The 21,987-nt window shown below is 41.9% G+C and overlaps 1 protein-coding gene across 1 annotated transcript in view; it reads left to right on the top strand.

Annotated features, from left to right (window-relative positions):
- The window catches only part of LOC311237631 (ATP-dependent 6-phosphofructokinase, platelet type-like), a 65,162-nt gene extending 43,855 nt beyond the window's left edge, over positions 1-21,307 (top strand). Inside the window, exons 17-22 of the mRNA XM_084325575.1 lie at positions 789-953; positions 5,120-5,181; positions 7,641-7,752; positions 13,109-13,208; positions 16,783-16,888; positions 20,234-21,307. Of these exons, the coding sequence (XP_084181701.1) occupies positions 789-953; positions 5,120-5,181; positions 7,641-7,752; positions 13,109-13,208; positions 16,783-16,888; positions 20,234-20,390 (702 nt within the window). The 3' untranslated portion in view covers positions 20,391-21,307. The remainder of the gene's footprint in view (positions 1-788; positions 954-5,119; positions 5,182-7,640; positions 7,753-13,108; positions 13,209-16,782; positions 16,889-20,233) is intronic.
- Positions 21,308-21,987: the final 680 nt, after the last annotated feature.

The following is a 21,987-nucleotide window of genomic DNA, read 5'->3' as shown; positions in this document are numbered from 1 at the left end:
AATGAATGAATGAAAACTTTATTTAACAGATTGCAGAATGGGTACAATCCAGTACGGCTCAATACATACAATTGTTAAGGGGATGCAGACCAGAGAAAGACGTTTGTCTTGTTTACATCAGGGTCCCCCATTTTCAATTCATAGTGACATTTATGACATACACAACATACATGACATTTATACTACCGTACTTTTCGCACTATAAGCCGCACCTGACTATAAGCCGCAGCAGCTAAATTGAATGATGTGTACATATATAAGCCGCACTGGACTATAAGCCGCAGGTGTTTTAATGTTTAATTACCATATGTAATTAGCATTGGGACACAATACTGTTGGACAAATAACAAGAATTAACTCATTTACAAGTTATATTAAGTTTAGCAAATAAGGGAACAGATAAATAACATTTCAATGCAGTCAAAAAAGCAATATTTAGATTTTAACATTTTGGGGTTTGGTCACGTCGATTCACATATAAGCCGCACCGTTATATAAGCCGCAGGGTCGAGAAATGGGGGAAAAAGCCGCGGCTTATAGTCCGAAAAGTACGGTACATAAAATACTATGCAGAAACATTAAATACATACAATAAGACAATGTTACAATCCTGTACAATATACAAAATAACAACAATATACAGAATAACAATCGGCTTCAGGAGAGAGTGGTGCGTGTTGACAAATACTGACTGGACTGTTCTTAAAATGGGTGGTATTCCCCTTTAATCACATAAACATACAGCCATTCATAAATATGTATTGACATTATGTGTGTGTGTGTGTCAGACGTGTGACCGCATCAAGCAGTCGGCCAGCGGCACCAAGCGGCGCGTGTTCATCATCGAGACCATGGGGGGCTACTGCGGCTACCTGGCCAGCGTGGGGGGTCTGGCCGCGGGGGCCGACGCCGCCTACATCTACGAGGAGCCCTTCGACATCAGAGACCTGCAGGTGACGCGCCCCCACACACACTGAGGGAGACACCTAACTCTACACACACAGGTGCAGCTCAATACATTACAATATTGTCGTCTGACACTCACACACTGATAGACACCTAACCAGGGGTGCGTTGCTCATGGGTGACGGGGTTGCACACCGAGCAAGCGGCTCTGAGCATGCAGATGTGCACACGTGTGCACACAGGAATGCGCTGCACTCGACTGATGCGCCAACTCGCCAAGTACCCACCTGGCTACTTTGCATAACAATAGCTCAGGTCGTCAGGCGTGTTCAAATACGTCCTCGGATACATTCGCACAAAACTTGTGAATGAAATGTGTTGCATTCCATTCCTAGAGGCAATTAGGCACCGTCTTTAGTCTGTGCGCACGCGAGGGAACATTTATGCGCGTGCACGTGGCGTCATTGAAACACAGTGCAACCAGCTTTGAAATCACCAACACACCCCTGCACCTAACTGTACATACACATATACAGGTGCAGCTCAATAAATTAGAATATTGTGGAAAAGTTCATTTATTTCAGTGATTAACCCTCTCACTGCCACACTACAGAAGGTTGACCCTTTTACTATCACACTACCGACGGTAACAAAACATCTGTGAAATATCTCGGTTGCGTCCTGGAAAACAGCTTATCAGGGGAAAGCATGGCTCACCAAGCACTTACAAAGATAAATAACAGGACTAGATACCTAGCCAGAATCTCTAATTTTTTAGATCAGTCAGCGATGAAGATTCTTGCTGGAGCTCTCATACAGTGTCACTATGACTATGCGTGTGGCTCCTGGTACAACAGTGCCCCCAAAAGTCAGAAAATAAAACTACAGACATCACAAAACAAGCTAATCAGGGTAATACTAAGGCTACCTGCCCGAACCCACCTTGACCCATCTCACTTTGAGATCATGAGATGGCTTAAGGTGGAAGACAGAGTAAACCAGATAGGGATGTGCCTAGTTCACAGAATAGTGCACGGCCGGGGTAGTGCCAGTGTACTTCAACAACTACTTCAACCGAATCAGAGACACCCACGCATACCAAACTAGGCGCAGCTCAACTGACTTTGTGCCAGTCAGATTCAGGAGCTGTATGGGGAAGGAGTCCTTTCTGTATTCAGCAGCTGTCTATTGGAATAGTCTGCCCAGTGAACTGAAAATCATAGACAATGCCGTTAGATTCAAGTCCAGCCTGAAGACATGGCTCAAAAGGGACTATACTTGACCTAGACACTTAGCTTAAGGCACCCTTGCATGTTGTATGAGTCTGTATGTATATACATGTTAAATGGTATATGTGATGTGTTGTGATGTCACGTTTTGTATGATGCATGTTTTAAGCATCACACTCCCCCACCCCCCTACAAGGACCACAATGTTCATCCTTGGCAGTATATCCCGACTGTGCTCTTCTGTCACATGTTTATTTTTTATATTGTCAAATAAAGTCATTCATTCATTCATTCAATGTGGCAGTGAAAGGGTTAACAGTCTGTGTATTGTCACAGTGAAAGGGTTAACCGTTTGGTAGTGCGGCAGTGAAAGGGTTAAATTCAAAAAGCGAAACTCATAGATTATAGATTCATTACACACAAAGTGAAATATTTCAACCCTTTATTTGTTTTATTTTTGATGAGTATGGCTTACAGCTCATCAAAACCCCAAATTCAGTATCTCAGAATTTTTTTATATTACATAAGACCAAATCAAAAGATATATATATTTAAAGGCTAACTTGCAGGTAGTATTTTTTCTCAATAAACAATGTGGACTAGGCCAACGGTGACTTTCATGAAGAAGGAAAGAAAAATTATTGAAATTGACCCAGTTTTAGCGTTTTTATCAAACATTTTGTGTGCCCAACACAATCACCACGCACGTTGATATTTTAATCAATGGTTCATAACGTGCACGTGTAATCGAAATGATGTCGTCACGTCAGGTGCAGGGCACCAGGGGGCTTTGAGAGTCACACACAGCTAGTGGCAGAGAGCCTTGCTACTACTAGCCGAGGAGTAATGAATGAAAATGTATCTGTTTCACCTAACAACACTATTGCTCCGTGATCATAGCCATCCATCTCTAAAGCTAACCACTATTTGTAAAAGCCACAACCACGTTACCATATTTGTAATAATGAAAATCATTGTGTCGTTGTACATATTGTGTATACACCGTTAGAAGCTAGCTAAGTTAGCTAACTTAGCTTAGCTTGGTAGCCAGAATTCTCGAAACTCATAACAATGCCCGATTTAAAATGGTTCTCTCCTCTTTGTATACCTTTGTCCTCACAAGTATTATGCCAGGGAACTTATGGACACGACAATAGTAGTAGTTATAAGGTGTTTGAGCTTGTAGCGTTAGTTAGCTCATAGCTATCGTCACTGATGCACCGAGTGGGGCTAAAGGGGCTACTATCGTATTAACATGCCGGGGCGCATAGCTTGCTTGCCAGCATTCTCGAAACTCCTAACATCACCCGATTTAAAATGGTGTGTGTGCAGTGCTTTGTCCCACAGGTCTGAGAAGAGGACCTACACATTTTACTCTTTCCCAAAACTCTTTTACATGCACGACAGTAGACATAATGCTAACGTTAGCGGGGTAACGTTAGCCAGAGCGATATAGCCAGCTTGGTACTATGACCCGGGGATAAGGCGACAGCCCACAGACCAGTAGCGTTGCTGTACTGAACAACAGGCTGCCTAATGGTAAATGTAGTTATTTTTTTACGACATTAAAAACATTATAACTACCTTGTTTCAACCAGTTGTAGCTGGTCCATCAAAGTATCCGACGATTAAACCCATTTGCGTCTTGTAAGGCGTCCATTTGGATCAAGGAAATAGCTTTCTGCACTCGTCAAAACTCCTTGTAGTGGATCAGAAGTAGGGGAAAGATACCCGACGTGACGTCATGGCCCTGATAGCTCTGATAAGCTTTTTTGATTCGCGCATGCATGTTATTCGTGCATGGACCTTTTTACCCCTTTCTGAGTGCCATTTCCGGTGTCAAATAGAAAAAAATAAATAATGAAATTATATACCAATGATGTAAACTACCCATAATTGAAGAGTAGGGTTTAACCTGCAAGTTGGGCTTTAATATATAAATGTCAGCCTACTGAAAAGTATGTTCACTCAGTACTTAGTTGGGGCTCCTTTTGCACAAATGACTGCATCAATGCGGCGAAATAAATGTACTTTTCCACGATATTCTAATTTATTGAGCTGCACATGTACATATATTTCTATATTTCCCCCCCATATACATTATAGAGATTTACCACAGAAATATAATTTGCCACCGTATTTCTAGAGTGGAATATTATAGACCTTTTCAGTGGAGGTGTGTTGTTGCCAGGGGAACAGCTTGAACCCTAGTGGATCTCCTGTCGGCAGACGCTGCGGCAGGAAGTGAAGTCATCCTCTTGTTCTCTTGTTACTATTTTATTGGACTATTTTACTCTGTATATTCTATCTTGTTCTTTTTATTATTGTCTATTTTTAAAACTGAACCAAACCATAAACAAGGTGGCCTATTTGGGATGTTGGATCCTAATGTGAAAAACTGTGATTGTATATGTCTGCACATTATGTGCTCGTCTTTTTCTGATGTGAAGCACTTTGAGCTGCAATTTTTGTATGAAAGGTGCTATGAAAGGTGCTATACAAATAATTATTATGTATTATGTATTAATATAAATGTATATAAATATACAGTATATGTATTATTATTATTATTATTATTATGTCACGTTTGAAAAGGTCTATAGAAATGTATGTTGAATAGTATTTCTGTGTTGATTTCTTTTTTACGTGCATACAAAAGAGACGTACCATAGAAATACTAAACAAACTGTGGTTCACCATCATATTTCTATAGTAATTCACATAGTATTTTGATAGTAATCTGTGCATAGAAAGGAATACCATAGTTTTGCTGTAACTCATTTTCCTATGGGCTTCGTGAACCGCTCTTGGATTTTTGCGTTAACCACACACGCCATGTTTCCTTCAGAGTATAAAATGAACACCCTTAGCGGTTCGACAAGTTGATCTAGATTTTGGTCTTGATGTCAAGAAATGAGCTCAAGGCTCCTACTACCACATCTGCTGGTCAGATGCGTTAATTGTTGTCTGTTTAACCCCTTCAGGCCAATGTTGAGCACTTGACGGAGAAGATGAAGACCAGCATTCAGAGAGGACTGGTCCTCAGGTAAAACCAAGCTCTCACGTCCCTCACTTCATGTCGTGTTTTGATACTCAGGAGTGTTTGAATGAAAAAAGTATGTTGTTTATTGATATGGGTGATGGGGCCCAGAATTAGGAGGCTCTGTCAAAATGTACTCCTATGGATAAAAAATATTCTGATATTAATATTTATTTATAACATTTTTATTTAACCTAAATTTAACCAGGCAGGTCAATTACCGGTAAGAACAAATTCGTATTTACAATGACGGCCTGGCGAGAGAACAAAAGGGCCTCTCGAACAGTAACAGGGAAAGGGGACATTTTTCTTTATAAAATATAAAAGAGACAGACGATACATACATCACAGAGGTAAGGGAAATACTGTAATTAAAAGACACACCAAATAAACAACCAAATAATATTACAAGGTATGTAATTAGGGATGTCCCGATCCGATCACATGATCGGGATCGGGGGCCGATCACGTGATTTTCCGAAGATCGGGATCGGCAAAAAAAGAAAAGAAAAAAAACAGGATTTTTTATTTTTATTTTATTTTTTATTCAACAAACATGACCATGTTCACGTCTTAAACTAATACTGAGGCCTTAGTTTTGGTTTTAAATAGCATATCATCATTAATTTATTTATTGTCACACAGAGCAGAAGAATTTTGCCAAAACAAACCAATAGTATCCAGCGGCAGAACGGCAGACCAGCCACACTCTCAGACCCAAACGCATTTCCTTTGATTTAATTATACATCAAATGATTTATGTCAAGGATTGCAATGCCTCGCTTGAATGAAGTTAACTTTTCACCTGGATAACGTCAACATTCAGGGTGAATGTAATGTGAGAAATTGGGATAAACAAAAAAGAAACAAATATTTTTGAATTTTTTTTCTTTTTTTTTTTATCGGATCGGGAAAGATCGGTATCGGTAGATACTCAAAATCACATGATCAGGATCGGATCGGGAGCAAAGAAATGTGATTGGGACATCCCTATATGTAATATATGAAGCAGAACAGACAATTTACAGGTCAGTTAAAAGACTGGGTGACAGTTGCAGGTGTGTGTGTAAACAATCCTTAAAAGTAGTGAGGGGGATCAATTTGTCCATTTCAAAGTATTTTGCATCTCGTTCCAACTGCTGGGAGCAGCACATTGGAAGGAGGATGGACCAAAGGAAGTGTTAACACGGGGAACATCTAGCGACATATGGTGAGCAGCTCTGGTGTTACAGGGAGTAGATGGCAATTTGAACAGGCGTATCAAATAAGGCGGGGTCAGACCAAGGAGGGTTTTGTAAACCAATTGTAGTGTGAGCCAATGAATTTCTCGTCGAGAGTGTAACAATGTTGGACGATATTCGTACACATTTTAGCGGAGGATCCCTAAAATGTGGTTATCAAACATATGTAGTGAAAGCGTGATATTTTACTGTGTGTGTATGTAGTAGTATAATCTGCCTAGATCAGCAGGAGACTAATATGAATGGGCATGGCTGTAAAAAAGAGACTTCCGATGAGACCATTTTCATTCAGATATCTCGAGGTGAGAGGTCATCAAAATGTAGCTTGATTTTGGAGCAACATCTACCGTGTTTGCTGGTGAGCTAGCATGACATGGCCGGTATCTCTGGGTTCCTCGAGATCTGTAGTTTAATATCATACCATTATGATCTTTGCACTAACTTAAAAAAGAGCCCTTAAAAGATGGCTAATCAACCGTCGGGGGAAATTGATAGGATAAGGATATCCGTAACAATACCAGTCTGGCTCTACTTAGAACTTCTAATTATTCTATGTTACTATACTATGGGACAAGAATACATGATTGATGTTCCTTTTTATTTCGAACAAAATCTCCAAGTCTGCAGATTTTCTTTGGACGTGTGCCCCGAGATGATGCATCTGCAGATCCATTGTTTCAAGGCCAGAATGTATGAATTGATTAAAAACGCTATTGATCTCTGGAGGACAGGTTCAACCGGTTTGTCTGAAGGTTCTGGAAACTCCTCCTAACGCTCCCCCCCTGTTTGCCGCTTCAATCTCGCCGTGTACTCCGTGAACCCGTTACGGGGTAAAGCCATAGAAAACAGACACCAATGTACCGCACACTGCCCCCCCCCCCCCCCCCCCCCCCAGAGAGAACGGTAGCCTCTTGTCCACCTCTTGCTCAAGGCAGGCACACTGAGGTGGGACGGGGCTAATCGGGCCTCAGGGTTTACTGCAGGGCTTCCGTGGTGCTCGGACCTCTGCCTTCCAGTTCATATCTAACCCCCGGTCTCTCTCAAGAGAAAGGAGGCTTTGGGGGCATGTCTGGTGGGTTATGTGTGGAATTTAATGACAATTATAGTCAACTGTGTGTAACCACTGGAACGTCCTTTGGGCGTCAATAAGTGACTGATAATAACTATACTCCAATAATAACTAACTGTGTGTGTGTGTGTGTGTGTGTGTGTGTGTGTGTGTAGGAATGAGAACAGTAATGAGAATTACACAACAGACTTCATCTACCAGCTGTACACGGAGGAAGGGAAGGGAGTGTTTGACTGCAGGAAGAACGTCCTGGGACACATGCAGCAGGTATCCTAAAGGCAGTACCTTGATTGATTGATTGGAAACTTTATTAACAGATTGCAGAATGGGTACAATACAGTACGGCTCAATACACACAATTGTTAACACTTTGGATGCCACGCCTCCTTGTCTCAACCTTGTTGCGTGCCACCACCCACTTCAATGATAGCGCTCTCATATTTGCGAACGCATAAACTACATCTTAAATTAAATTATGTGTCTAATCTGGCCGTCGCTTATCAATGACTTGTTTGCAGTCAACATTGTCGAAACGGATTGTTTTTTAATCGGTTCATTTCCGTTTTATACCATTTTGAAAAACGCTTGTTTCTTGAAACTTCCAGAAGATTCTGTGATAAACGCCCTTTACTGTAATACACAAAACACGTTGTAATTTTTTCGGCCTATTTATGAATAGTTTTCAAATAAACGCTAGATTATCGATAGTATATGTGTACTTATGCACGCTATAGAAGCGGGCTGTAAAATCGAATCTCTTATTTCCTGATCACACACACACACATAGGGCCCACGTTGATATCTCTGTGAAAAAAGCTCTGATTATCCTAAGACTGGTAAAATAGATTCCTTACCTCAGATCAGATGTTCTCCAAAAAGATTATTCCAATTCCTGATCGCCATTCCAAATATCGATCGCATTTATAGATCCAACGCTGGGTGGTCGAAACACCGATTCCACGTTGTTCTGATGGTCCAGAATGAATCCGATCGTCTCCGGTGACTTGTCTGAGAAGTAAAATGAGGAAGCAGGATTTTTTTCCCCCATGCTTTTCATTCGGTCTAATCCAATGGGGTGCAGTACCACAGGGAGAGACGATAGGGGGCGGTATTTTCCCAATGGAGCTCAGAGAGAGTTCCAGTGGTAACGGGATGCTAGATTTATGAAATATGAATGGAAATCGCTAATAAATAAAAAAAACTATTAAAAACGAGATTTCCCGTCCGTGGCACTCAACGGTCGGCATGAAATAACGAGAATTCTCGTCCGTGGCACTCAAAGTGTTAAGGGGATGCAGACCAGAGAGACTTTCGTCTTGTTTACATCAGGGTCCCCCATTTTCAATTCATTGTAACATTTATGCCATACACGCAGGGCAGCCTGGGAGAAATGCGAGGCCCTGTGCGAGATTTAACGCGAGCCCCCCCCCCCCCCCCCCCCCCAAAAGGTTATTTTTTTATTATTTTTTTTTCAAACAGTCAACATATTCTTAAATAATAGCGCTGCCCGAGGCGGGGCATGATACAGTCAACATATAGCAAAAGAGAGAGCGAGAGAGAGCTCCCGTTCTACAGTCAATATACAGTGTACAGAGAGAGAGAGAGAGAGAGAGACACATTGGAAAGAAATTGAAATGCTATTTGGCCCTAAACAGAGAGTACACAGTGGCAGAATACCTGAGCACTGTGACTGAAGATCCTTGACTATGTACAGACTCAGCGAGCACAGCCTAGCCATCGAGAAAGGCCGCCATAGGCAGACTGTGTGTGTTAGAAAGAGAGAGAGAGAGAGAGAGAGAGAGAGAACATGTGTGTTTGTCATGTGTGTGTGTGTGTTAGAGAGAGAGCATGTATGAGAGATCCAAAAGGACAAAGATCAACACTTAAATCCAAGAGAGAGAGAGAGAGAGAGAGAGACACATTGGAAAGAAATTGAAATGCTATTTGGCCCTAAACAGAGAGTACACAGTGGCAGAATACCTGAGCACTGTGACTGAAGATCCTTGACTATGTACAGACTCAGCGAGCACAGCCTAGCCATCGAGAAAGGCCGCCATAGGCAGACTGTGTGTGTTAGAAAGAGAGAGAGAGAGAGAGAGAGCATGTGTGTTAGAGAGAGAGCATGTATGAGAGAGAGAGAGAGAGAGAGAGAGAGAGAGAGAGAGAGAGAGAGAGAGAGAGAGAGAGAGAGAGAGCATGTGTGTGTGTGTTAGAGAGAGAGCATGTATGAGAGATCCAAAAGGACAAAGATCAACACTTAAATCCAAAGAGAAGAGGGTCTATACCAGAGAAACCAAAGCAGCAAGGAGCCAATGGCCGACATCAGCTAAATAGGCTAGCCAGGTACTGTGACACCAGGCCACACACAGCTTTGGCCAACGGCCCAACGCTACCCAAGCTACACAAACGACCAAGACATTCACACACAGCACATGTCGTATCTCCAAATGTTGTGAAGTAGCATATGTTTTGCCTGGAAAAAAACATTGTTATTAACAAAACATTCGGGAGGGGAAGGAAGGAAGAGTGGGGTAATGTCATGACATTTTCATTAATCTTACCTGCACCAAGGAACGCAGGGCGAAAGGCCGCAACACAGGTCTCCACGTTGACGAAAGGCCTCTCGCTGGCGGGACAAAAATAAGCCAGAACCCCCTGCTATTCTCACGGCTAATGTCAATGGTCGACTCGTAGCACAAGCTAACAGCTAACTCTAGCCTAGGCTAACTGATAGCATCAAAGTAACGTGCGCAGCCGGCAGCTAGCCGGCAGCTAGCTACGACGTTAGCTACCGGCTGCGCACGTTACTTTGATGCTATCAGTTAGCCAGTTAGCTCAACCCGGCTATCGCTAACCATTAGCTAACGCACTACCACTGAAACTACAACATGAGAAAAGCAATACAGGCGCTGACACCAGGCCACACACCGTTAGCTACTAACTCCATACTACAACAGGCTACAGCTAGTCGACCAGTTTGGCTCCAGAGAGAGAGAGAGAGAGAGAGAGAGAGATCCACGGCGGGAATATAATAGGTTGCATGAACTCACCATAACGCAGTATCAATGGTAAAGTTGGAAGGAGACTTTCTTGGCCCACGGTGTAATTTCTTCTGATCCATGCTGCTTTTGAAAAGACATCCACTCGCCTCGCTCCTCTGAATAGCGCTGAATTAGATCATCCCTGTACCTCGTGTGTCCGAGAAGAGCCCGGAAACACTATCCTAAAATCTGTAGAGCAGCAAAGCCGCAGAAACCGGAACACTGCAGTCTGCAGGAACAAGTCAGACACATTCTACAAACGTGTCTAATGTGAAATATATAAGCATATAAGCAAAACTAGATTTTAGGTCTGTGATGAAAAAGGGCCTCGCGGGAAGGGGGGCCTCGCAAAAAAATAAAAAAAAATAAATAAAAAATATTTTTTTTTTATTTATTTTTTTTTTTATTTTGCGAGGCCCCCCTTCCCGCGAGGCCCTGTGCGACCGCACTGCTCGCACACCCCCTGAGGCGGCCCTGCATACACGACATACAGTACTGTTACATCCAGACATTTATGACATACAGATATACAGTACTGTTACAGCCAGACTATATGACATACAAGATATATAAATATACAGTATTGTTTGAGAGACAGAGTTTCTAAAAGAGAATATATACATTTGAGGGGGGAAGAAACTGTACATTGGAGGGGGTTGGGTGTCGATTTGACTGGTGCATATTACTGACCACAGGTTACCATCTTTGATTAACACTATTGAGTGTTAGCTGTAACATGAATGGATGACATCAAACATGGCGGTAGACGTCTTTAACGTTAAATATCGGGCCGAGATTTACAAATAGGTCAATACAGTCCGAATTATGTGATGTTGCGGTTTTTTTTCTTCAAATGTAGCCAAGAGTAAAGACCCTAACCCTATCAAAACAGCAGTCAAAGTGTATATTTTCAGCACTACGTTTGTTTACCAATGATTTGAGGTGTTATTAGCGGAATATGAGCTTATACAAATCTCTGCGCATTGCACCGGAAAACGGACGATTTAGACGAAGAAGCACTCATGAAATCGTTGTAGTCCTAAGAAGGAGGAGACCCAGGGCTTTCGATGGATGTCGAAATTTCATAAAACTACACTACCCCAGCTCACACCAGCCGCTGACAACGGAAGTGTTTATATCTCAAGTCAAATTAAAAGTATTTTTTTAAATAACTTGAAATAAACAAAATGATCTGCCAGTGGAATAAGATAATTCAAGATAATTCTACTCAATATTGGAAAAAAATGTCAAGTCAAGAGTACTGTATACTAGGCATACAGTGAAATGCGGGTGGTCATGCCCGCAGCGATTGTGCAATAATACAAGTAATAAGAATAAGACATAACAGGTATAACGTACATAAAGTAAAAAAAATAAAATGCATGGTAAAAGACATGCTATGGTCCTGCGATGTGTGTGTTTGTGCTAAAGTGACTGTGTGCTTGTGTGTGGAGAGTTCAGTGTTCAAGACTCTGATGGCCTGGGGGAAGAAGCTGAGCCTAAGCCTCTCTGTCCTAGTTGCTGGTGTGCGCAGGCGTTTGCCTGACCGCAGCAGCTTGCACAGGCTGCTGTTGGGGTGGTGTGGGTCTTTCATTATTCTGCAGGCTCTGGATTTGCACCTCTTGTTATATAAGACCTGCAGGGGTGGTAGTGCAATACCCGTAGTACGCTCAGCTGAGCGCACCACTCTCTGTAGGGCCTTCTTGTCCTGTGCCGTGCTGTTTTTCCATACCAGGCAGTGATGTTTCCAGTCAAGATGCTCTCTACAGCTCCGATACAGATATTTTCACTTGATAAGATTACATTTTTTTGCAGTGTACAAACATGCAGCTACATGGGCCTCCAGAGCACTTCTAGTGTCAGCGGACAGTGTGGACACACCAAGAACATCCTAGCAAATTCACACGCACATGACTCCATGAACATGAATAACCTCGAACAATTCTACGGTAGTTTTAAAGGGGAACTATCTTATAAATGGCCTTTTTGAGTGTTTAGCATTGTTTCCTAGCTATGTGAACTTATATTAATATGATCTATGTCTCAAAATTCTCATATTGGCGCATTCTTCCAATTCTCCTCTCACAATATTCACCCTCACTGAACTGAGTCATTTGAAAATGTGATGATTTGTGATGTCAGAGAGACTCAGCTGCATGTTAATGTTCAGGCGACGACGCTGCTGCGCAGTGGTTTAGGAGCCCAGGCTCAAAACAGCTCGAGATCTTGAGGTAGAAAAATGCTGTTTTTGAGGACTTGATTAGAAATACAAAACAATGAATAAAAAAAAAATATATATATTACAGAGGTGTTCCATAGACTCACAGGAATTGTGTAAAAGTGCCCAAATTGTGAAAGAAATAGTAAAATAGTTCCCCTTTAAGTTATTTCTCCGGCAGCGTGCGCTAATATGGATTCCGGCAGTGCACACGTCGCGCAGCACGGCACCGCTGTTGAAATGTGTCCAGGGGAAACACTGTATACAGTATAATAATGTGTTGCTATGTCATGAATATATACACAGTATAATAATGTGTCAACAGTCGACACTAATGCTGCATCTTGGTTCTTTTTTTTTAAAGGGAGGAGCGCCGTCTCCGTTTGATCGCAACTTTGGGACCAAGATCTCAGCGAAGGCCATGCAGTGGATCTCCAAGAAGCTGATCGAGACGTTCAGACAAGGTACGGTAGAGAGCCTCGGTGGTGATCACGTGTGATGGTAGATACCGTACTTTTCGCACTATAAGCCGCACCGGACTATAAGCCGCAGCAGCTAAATTGAATGATGTGTACATATATAAGCCGCACTGGACTATAAGCCGCATGTGTTTTAATGTTTAATTACCATATGTAAGGAGTGGAGCCTGCGGCTTAATTTGACTCAACACAGGAAACCTCACCCGGCCCGGACACGGAAAGGATTGACAGATTGATGGCTCTTTCTCGATTCTGTGAGTGGTGGTGCATGGCCGTTCTTATATTGAGCTTTAAGTTCCCACCTCTACAGAGAATGACTTCCACCTCTACAGAGAATGACTCCCACCTCTACAGAGAATGACTCCCATTGGGACACAATACTGTCGGACAAATAACAAGAATTAACTCATTTACAAGTTGTATTAAGTAAATAAAGGAACAGATGAATAACATTTCAATGCAGTAAAAAAAGCAATATTTAGATTTTCGGGTTTTGTCCACATATAAGCCGCACCGTTATATAAGCCGCAGGGTCGTAAAATGGGGGGAAAAGCCGCGGCTTATAGTCCGAAAAGTACGGTACTCGCTTCAGAGCTGTCGTGGCTTGTGGTGAAGACCTTTACCCGTATCTGTCATGGAGTCGAGGATCGTTGACTAACGCTCTTTACTGCAAACATCCATCGACAGCACAGTGAACTACAACTTGAAGGGATGTTTGTGATATTTAGAACCTTAGCCCTATTTCTTACTTTCCAATGATGACATTGATTGGTAAAGTATTTTCTTGGCACAATCCATGCTGATCTTGGGGACAAGTCGACGGGGACAAGCTCCTGTTTCGACCCCATTGTCTTTGCATTAGTTTGTGGCTAACTAGATAAATAAAGATAATTGGTAAGCAGCAAATAGAGCTAGGGTTCCAAAAATCTGAACTATCCTTTTAACTTAATTAACTTCAATTTAATTTATTTGTAGCGGTTTTTTATTATTTTTAAATGTTTAAATCCACAGTAGGGCTGCAACTAACGACTATTATGATATCTAGCGATTAATGAAACAATCAATTAATCGAATAAAAAGAGATTGTATGCAAAAAGAAAACGGTATCCCTCGTCTTGTACAATGCTCTTTCAAACAAATTGATGTTTATAAAACAAAAAGCAAATGTATGCTACAGTATACATCAAGAGTACAATACAACAACATAACATAGACCCAACTAATCCATTATAAAAATAGTTGCCAACTATTCTTATAATCGATTAGTTGTTGATTAGTTGTTGCAGCCCTAATCTACAGTGTACATACAAGCTACATTTAAAAGTTTACAATTCCTCTCTGTTTTTGTGTCTATTTGCGGTGTGCGTGTGTGGATGACATAAGATGAAGGTAAATCCTATATTTTGTCATCCTATATCATGCTGGCTCCATGACCATCTCTGCTTCCTTTAGATCTGTGCCTGTCATTCCCTGCATCTCCCCATCCTCTCATACAGTGTATCTTTCCTACAGTTTCATGTCAATCGTAGTGTTTAGTACATACCTGTTTTATATCGCCTCATTTGACTGGTAATCCTTTTCATCAGCATCGACAGGTTTTAGATAATCACTACCGTAGTCTAATCACCGGTTTCACATGCTGTTGCTTTATTTAATCTGAAGTTGAAACAGGCGCACCATCCCATTCTAATTTTCCCTTAGAGCCATCAAGACCAATTTCAATTGGCCGGTTCCTAGCTCCGCCCACACTTGGTTACGGTTGCTAACCGCTGTTCGTCAAACATCCCTGGAAAAATGTAATGGAGGTGAAACTAAAGTGATCAAAATGATTTTTTTCTATTTTTTTTTGTCAAAAGAAATCCATTCTTTTCACTTTGTGGAAAAAGTACCCCATCCATTTACATTCACATTTAGTAATTTAGCTGACGCTTTTATCCAAAGCGACTTACAAGTTCTGTACGACAAGTCATCAGGAAGGGTACAATCCGTGAGTTGTGTCACTCTGCACTTTAGGTCAAACACCCCAAAAATAAATACAATTTAATTTTGAACTATGCACAGGTACTTTAGGATTTCAATCAAATCAACCTCCCAAAAAAGCTCAACCCCCCAAAGACCTGTTGCATTTGGAAATACGTAATATCACAGAAGCTTGCAGAAGTGCTTTAAAGGATAATGATAATTTGTATATCAATTACTTACCGGTACCTTGAATTGCCTTTTTTTCCTCACATGCCTCCACGGTGAACGCATAATCCAAAAAAACTGTAGAAATACTTGATGAATTTTAACAATATCAAAATATAGTTTACAAACTATCAAATAAATCTTGCTCAATACTTCACAAACATGCATTTTTGCTAAAACTTTCCAGTTACACACTCTACACATATTTGTAGCTTGCCTGAGCAAGCGTGTGACATGAAAGCTGAATTTTGTTTAGACTGTTAGCCAACGCTGTATGTAACGTTAACGCTAGCTAACTTGCTACAGAGTTTGTGACGTTAAGCAACGGAAGCTTATTGGGTTTATTGGGCTTATAGGGGACTAACCGGTCTGAAATGTAACTTGGAGTCTTGACCGTGTAAAGCTTTAGAAGTTATCAGTCAAATCTTAAAATCAATTCTAAATACCACAGGCAACCAGTGAAAAGAGGGAAGGATGGGTGTCACATGGTCTCGTCTCCTAGAGTTATAGTTAACCCTTTCACTGCCACACTAACCGGCGGTAGTGTGATAGTAAAGGGTTAACCTTCTGTAGTGTGGCAGTGAAAGGGTTAAAAGTAGGGATGCTCGATATTGGCTTTTTTACCGATACCGATATTGTCCAACTCTTAATTTCCGATACCGATATCAACCGATACCGATATATGCAGGATTCCCCCCCCCCCCCCCCCCCCATTACATATCTCTTGTCGTGTAATTAACACAACATTATGCATACTTTGACAATAAATCAAATAATAATTTGTTCTTACTTGCTTGAAAAAATGAAAAAAAAATGAAAACCGATACCGATATTTTCCAATATCACATTTTTATGCCAATATCGGCCGATAATATCGGACATCCCTAGTTAAAAGTCTAGCGGCAGCATTTTGCACCAGCTGGAGGTGACTGGATGTCCTCCATCACATAACATCCAGGTACTCTCCATAGAATCTAACGCCTCGTGACCGACGGCGGGTCAAGCTATGGCGGCTAGCAGCGCCTTGCCAAGGTGTGATTGAAGGGCAGCGCTTGGGATCGATCAAATAGGATCTAATTTCATCTAGATGCTGCTAGAGCATCAAAAACACCTCGGTCTATACTAAAAATAAAACACCAAGTAAACGATCCAGACCCTGAGCATGTGAAAGAAGGAAGACAGCGGTAAGTGAGAGGGCTGTGTCGCTGGCCTATCATTTGTTATTACTAGATCTAATAAGGGCAACCTTTGCATGCCACACATCCACGTTCCTCATCCTGAATTGGAAGTGAACTCAACCCCAGCCTCCTACACACACCGTCTGTGCCCACGGGCTCCATCACTGACTGCTGTGGTGTGTGTTGTTCTGCAGGCCGAGTGTTCGCCAACACGGAGGACTCCTGCTGCCTGCTGGGAATGCGCCGCAGGGCTCTGGTCTTCCAGCCTGTGGTCCAACTCAAGGAGGAGACCGACTTTGTGTATGTATCGCTACCTTTCCCTGTATGCTAGACTCATGGTTCTGAGGCACCCACCTCTACTACCTTTCCCTGTATGCTAGACTCATGGTTCTGAGGCACCCACCTCTACTACCTTTCCCTGTATGCTAGACTCATGGTTCTGAGGCACCCACCTCTACTACCTTTCCCTGTATGCTAGACTCATGGTTCTGAGGCACCAATCTCTACTACCTTTCCCTGTATACTAGAGGCACCATCTGATTCAGGGCATACAGTGGAATGTGGGTGGCCATGCCCGCTTCAATTGTGCAAGAATACAATAGTAAATAAAATAAGTAGAAGATAATAAAATAGACATAAAATAGACATGATGGAAAAATAGACATGTTAAAAGTCCTGAGATAAATGCAATACAATGTGGAGCTACGAATTAAATGCCATGTACACTACTATACAATAATACAGTTTTACTCTATGTCCCTATGCTTTACTTGCTATTACTAACTATACTATACAAGAACCACAACAAGTTATTTCCTTAAAGTGTCCTTTTCTTATGTGTTTAAAGTGACCTGTGGTGCGTTTGTGTGTGAGCGAGTGCAGAATGTGTGTTGTGTATGTGTATGTGTGTGTTCATGTGTGCTTGTGTGTGGAGAGATCAGTGTTTAATGTTCTGATGGCCTGGGGGAAGAAGCTGATGTATGCATCACTACCTTTCCCTGTATACTAGACTCATATGGTTCTGAGGCATCCATCTGGGACTTCCGTGCTGTGATGTACGCCTATGTCAACAATATGGAAACATGTACGCTCTTGACTCGAGGATTAGACCAAGGCTAGGCTAGGTGATGTAGAAGAATGACTCCGCCTTTCCAGCTTTAGAATGAAAACCTGGTGGGAATACTCATACTGTATGAACCTATTAACTAAAACAACGTAGCAATCACAGCTCTGGGGGGTAGGTTACAAAGATAAGCTCAACTAACTCTAAAATTAGCTTTTGACGAGCCCCCATTATGTTTCGACTGGCTTAAAGATCCCATGGCATTTTGTCTGCACATACAGTAGTTTGCGTATATTTATGAACGGATTCACTAAAATAATTTTCACTATCTCTTTCTGCTCTTGGGAAAAGTACCTAATCTGTCATTCTGCGCTTGAGGGCAAACACCCAAGAAAATGTCAGATAAAATTCGATTTTGAACCACACCCTCCAAGGAATAGTGGATGTACTTTAGGATCAGTCAGTCAAATTGACCTTCCACATGTTGCATTCGGAATGCCGCAATGCCGTAAATGTCGTTTCCACAGATCTTTAAAATAAGGAGGTACATGACACCAAACAAAATAGATTTTTTTTATTTATTTATTTTTTACAAAATATAACATAAAGCTAAGTGAAAGAAAGAAATATCCAAATGTGCTGCATCACATGAAACCAATACCAAGACATCCATCCTATTATTGTTTTTTCTCATGGCTCCGGTAACCTTACTCATGGTAATGTGAGTAAGGTTGGGCACAAAGGAACACGGGGTGCCATCAGGAACACTGGGTGTAGTAATAATGACTAGTTTTACTACACTAGTAGTAAGTAGCTAGTAGTTTGGTCAACTACAACTAGTAGAGCGCTGCTGGCGGGACAAAACCTCCTAACTCCATATTTCTTTTTATCAACTCAGTAGATCATCCTCCATGTGTGTGTGGTTTTACAAAGTCTACACAATGGGAAAGCATTAAACCAATCATCTGTCTAAACCTCGTAACTCTATTCGCCCTCAAATCTGTGTTTGTTTTTTTCATCTGCTGAAAAGTTGGGTTTTTGGAGTTATGAGGTTTTGTCCCGCCAGCAGCGAGAGTAGTTTCGTCAACACTGAGTGCCATTAGCCAGTAGCGCCACACAGCCACAAAAACAACACTGAGGACTGTATACAGCTAAATTAAACCAAAAGGAGTATTGCGCTGACTCTAGTGGAATGTGTGTGTGTGTGTGTGTGTGTGTGTGTGTGTGGGTGTGTGTGTGTGGGGTGTACAGGGTGAGTGAGGTAATGATAATGAGTTTTCCATCCAGTGTGTGAGGCCAACATAAAAAAGCCACACACTGAAAAAGAAATGTTAAGATGCTTAAAAGAGATTAAAAAAAAGACGTGATTTATTTACAGTACATGATTAAGAAAGTGATGAAAGCCCACTGTTACTCTTCTATTCTAAAAACAAATCTAAATCAAGCTTTGCCAACCTTGGAGCTGGAAGTCCAAGTGGAGTCTGATATCCTAGTCAAACTAAAAGGAGGGTAATACTATCTTATCACATTAACAGCTGACCTTACTAAATGACATGTTGAAAAGGTGTGGAAAATACTCCTATGAGACTTGAACGTTTGTTTGAAAGTCAATAGGCCAGTGTCAGGAGGAGGTAGAGCAGTCGTCTGGTAATCGAAAGGTTCCCAGTTCGCCTAATTGCTCCCGATGAACAGGTCGGCACCTCGCATGGTCGCCTCCGCCGTCGTGAGTGAATGTGTGAGTGAATGGGTCAAATGTGAGGAACAAAAATTGTAAAGCGCTTTGGATAAATAAACATCCTGGGTTATTTCAGTGATGCGGTACACTACTACAGTATCTTACACATATCCTGGAAAATCTGGGAATTAACTACAGCACATGGGGAAATTAATAAAAAAAATGCCATGGAAAACGTTTTAGGAGTAAATGTCCAGAAATGTGGAATTAAAAGCTTTAAAAAATATATATTTTAGGGCTGTCCCCGACTAAGGATTTGGATGGTCGACTAGGATTGGCCAAAATTTGCCGTTAGTCGACTATTGGTCGACTTAAAAAAAAGTATATTATTTTTTAAAAGAAGTTTTTTTTTTTTTTTTTTTTTTTTTTTTTTTTTTATCATTCCATTTGGGCTGTGGGGGGTTCTTAATCTCTGAAGGAGTCGACTGAAGGCTTCTTGTCCTCTGCAAAAGCATGCAATTGGTCCACTGATGGATACATCTTGATATTTGTCTAGTATAGTGTGTTCGTTAGATGGGTGAAATCCTCTTTCAGTGCCTCTGTGCCTGTTTTCGTAGGCAGTTAGCCTCTGGTATGCGGGCCATTAGCGTTAGCCACGCTTCTAGGCCTCTTTTTTCTTTTGAAAAAATTATAAAAAAAATAAATAAATTTTCTTTTTCTTTTTTTGTTTTTTTTATTATATTCGACTAAAAGGTTGGCCAGTCGACTGCGGCCCCTTTCGACCGATTAGTCGACTAATCGATTAATAGGGGTCAGCCCTAATATATTTATATATGATTTTCTAAAACACGTGGGAACCCAGTTCTGATCGCCTTCTTGTTTGTTCCTCTCTCCTCGCCGCCTGCAGCCACAGGATCCCTAAGGAGCAGTGGTGGCTGAAGCTGCGGCCTCTCATGAAGATCCTGGCCAAGTACAAGACCAGCTTCGACGTCTCCGACTCCGGCCAGCTGGAGCACGTCGTCCGCAACCGGCCCATGGAGTCCGACGCCTCCGTCGCCATGTGAGGGAGTCTCTCCTACGGGAGGTGGGGGCGGGCGACTTGCTGTGAGGCCCAGTCTGTGTGTCCCCCTGGGGGGGGGGGGAGACTGTACGTCTGTGAGACTACTAGTCTTTCTGTTGTAAGAAACCACCACCAACAATAGCTTGAAAAGTCCTCTCTGTTTGCTCACATACTGTACTGTACTGTATAGCGACGCCTCCGTGTCTGTCGTACTACCTATTTCCATACTGTCAAGTCGTGACTAGGGACTGTAACCTAGCCTCCGCAGTGCTCCAAGTCGTGACTAGGGACTGTAACCTAGCCTCCGCAGTGCTCCAAGTCGTAACTAGGGACTGTAAACTAGCCTCCGCAGTGCTCCAAGTCGTGACTAGGGACTATAACCTAGCCTCCGCAGTGCTCCAAGTCGTACCTAGGGACTGTAAACTAGCTTCTACAGTACACACACACACGCGCGCGCAATCGCATGCAGTTGCCACGCACTGTTGACCGTCTCTCTCTCGTCCCCGTCACCCCCTACATGTGCGTCGTCACCTTCGTCGTTTGAATTGCACTTTTCTCCGTCTCCGAGCGTTGAAGTACTTTCTCCAGGAGCTATGCGAAGACGGAATATATATATATATATATATAGACACTATATATCTGCTGTAGTTCCTCGAACCGGTGTTAAGGTTCGGCATATTTATGTGAAACCAATGCAATACGACTCTGCCGCTGCTAAGTCGAGAGCGCCGCTCGCTTGTCTTCTACATTTCACCAGCGGTTTTACTTTTTAAACGGTCGTTTTGTTGTTTTTGCTCGAAAACGGAAGGATATTATATGATTATGAAATGTACTAAGAGTAGGCGTCCAATGTATTGCACCATTCATTTAACTGTGTAAAAGAGACTAATGTTTCCCACAAAATAAACATCAGACATGACAACTGTACCTTATTGAGATTGGGTGTGTTTATTTATGTGTTCTTCTGTTAATTAGGAAGTATGCTGCTGGATGAGCATACTTGTATTCAGTGACCTTCCTTCATTTACTTGATTGATTACATTGAGATCGATATATATATATATATATATGTGTGTGTGTGTATACTGTGTTTATTCAAATGCTAAATTATAGTCTTCATATCTAGGCCGTGGGCTATTATTTGTAGGCCCTCCTAATGACCAGCAGGTGGCAGCAGAGCACTGTCCTTTCCTCGTTGTGGTATGGGTTCACCAAGTGCATTTTGACGTACATTCCCTTTAAATCAGTTGCTGGCCAATTCTAGTCTGGACAATTTCAGTGCACGGTGGCTTATTAAAGTAGCTGTGTGTGTGTCTGCGTACGTCTGTATGCATGGGTGTATTTGTGTATCTTGTGTATAGGCTCTGCGTTGCCATAATTATTGAATTAACTCGCATCATTTGAAAGGGAATTTCAATTTCCCATGGGGTATATTAAATGTGTGTACCGTATGTGTAATTCGAGCCACTATTTTGCCTAAATAAGATGTATTTCTTAAGTTTTTTCTCTCCCCCACCGTAAGCACTTCCGTCGCCACAGTGTAGCGATACAGAACGTGAAGATGCCTCATAAGATGCCGCCTGCATTCCCTACAGATCCGT

The sequence above is a fragment of the Notolepis coatsorum genome, assembly GCF_963971535.1.
Source record: "Notolepis coatsorum genome assembly, chromosome: 12".
NCBI lineage: Eukaryota > Metazoa > Chordata > Actinopteri > Aulopiformes > Paralepididae > Notolepis > Notolepis coatsorum.
The sequence above is the reverse complement of the archived record's forward strand: the minus strand, read 5'-3'. Positions and strand labels throughout refer to the sequence as shown.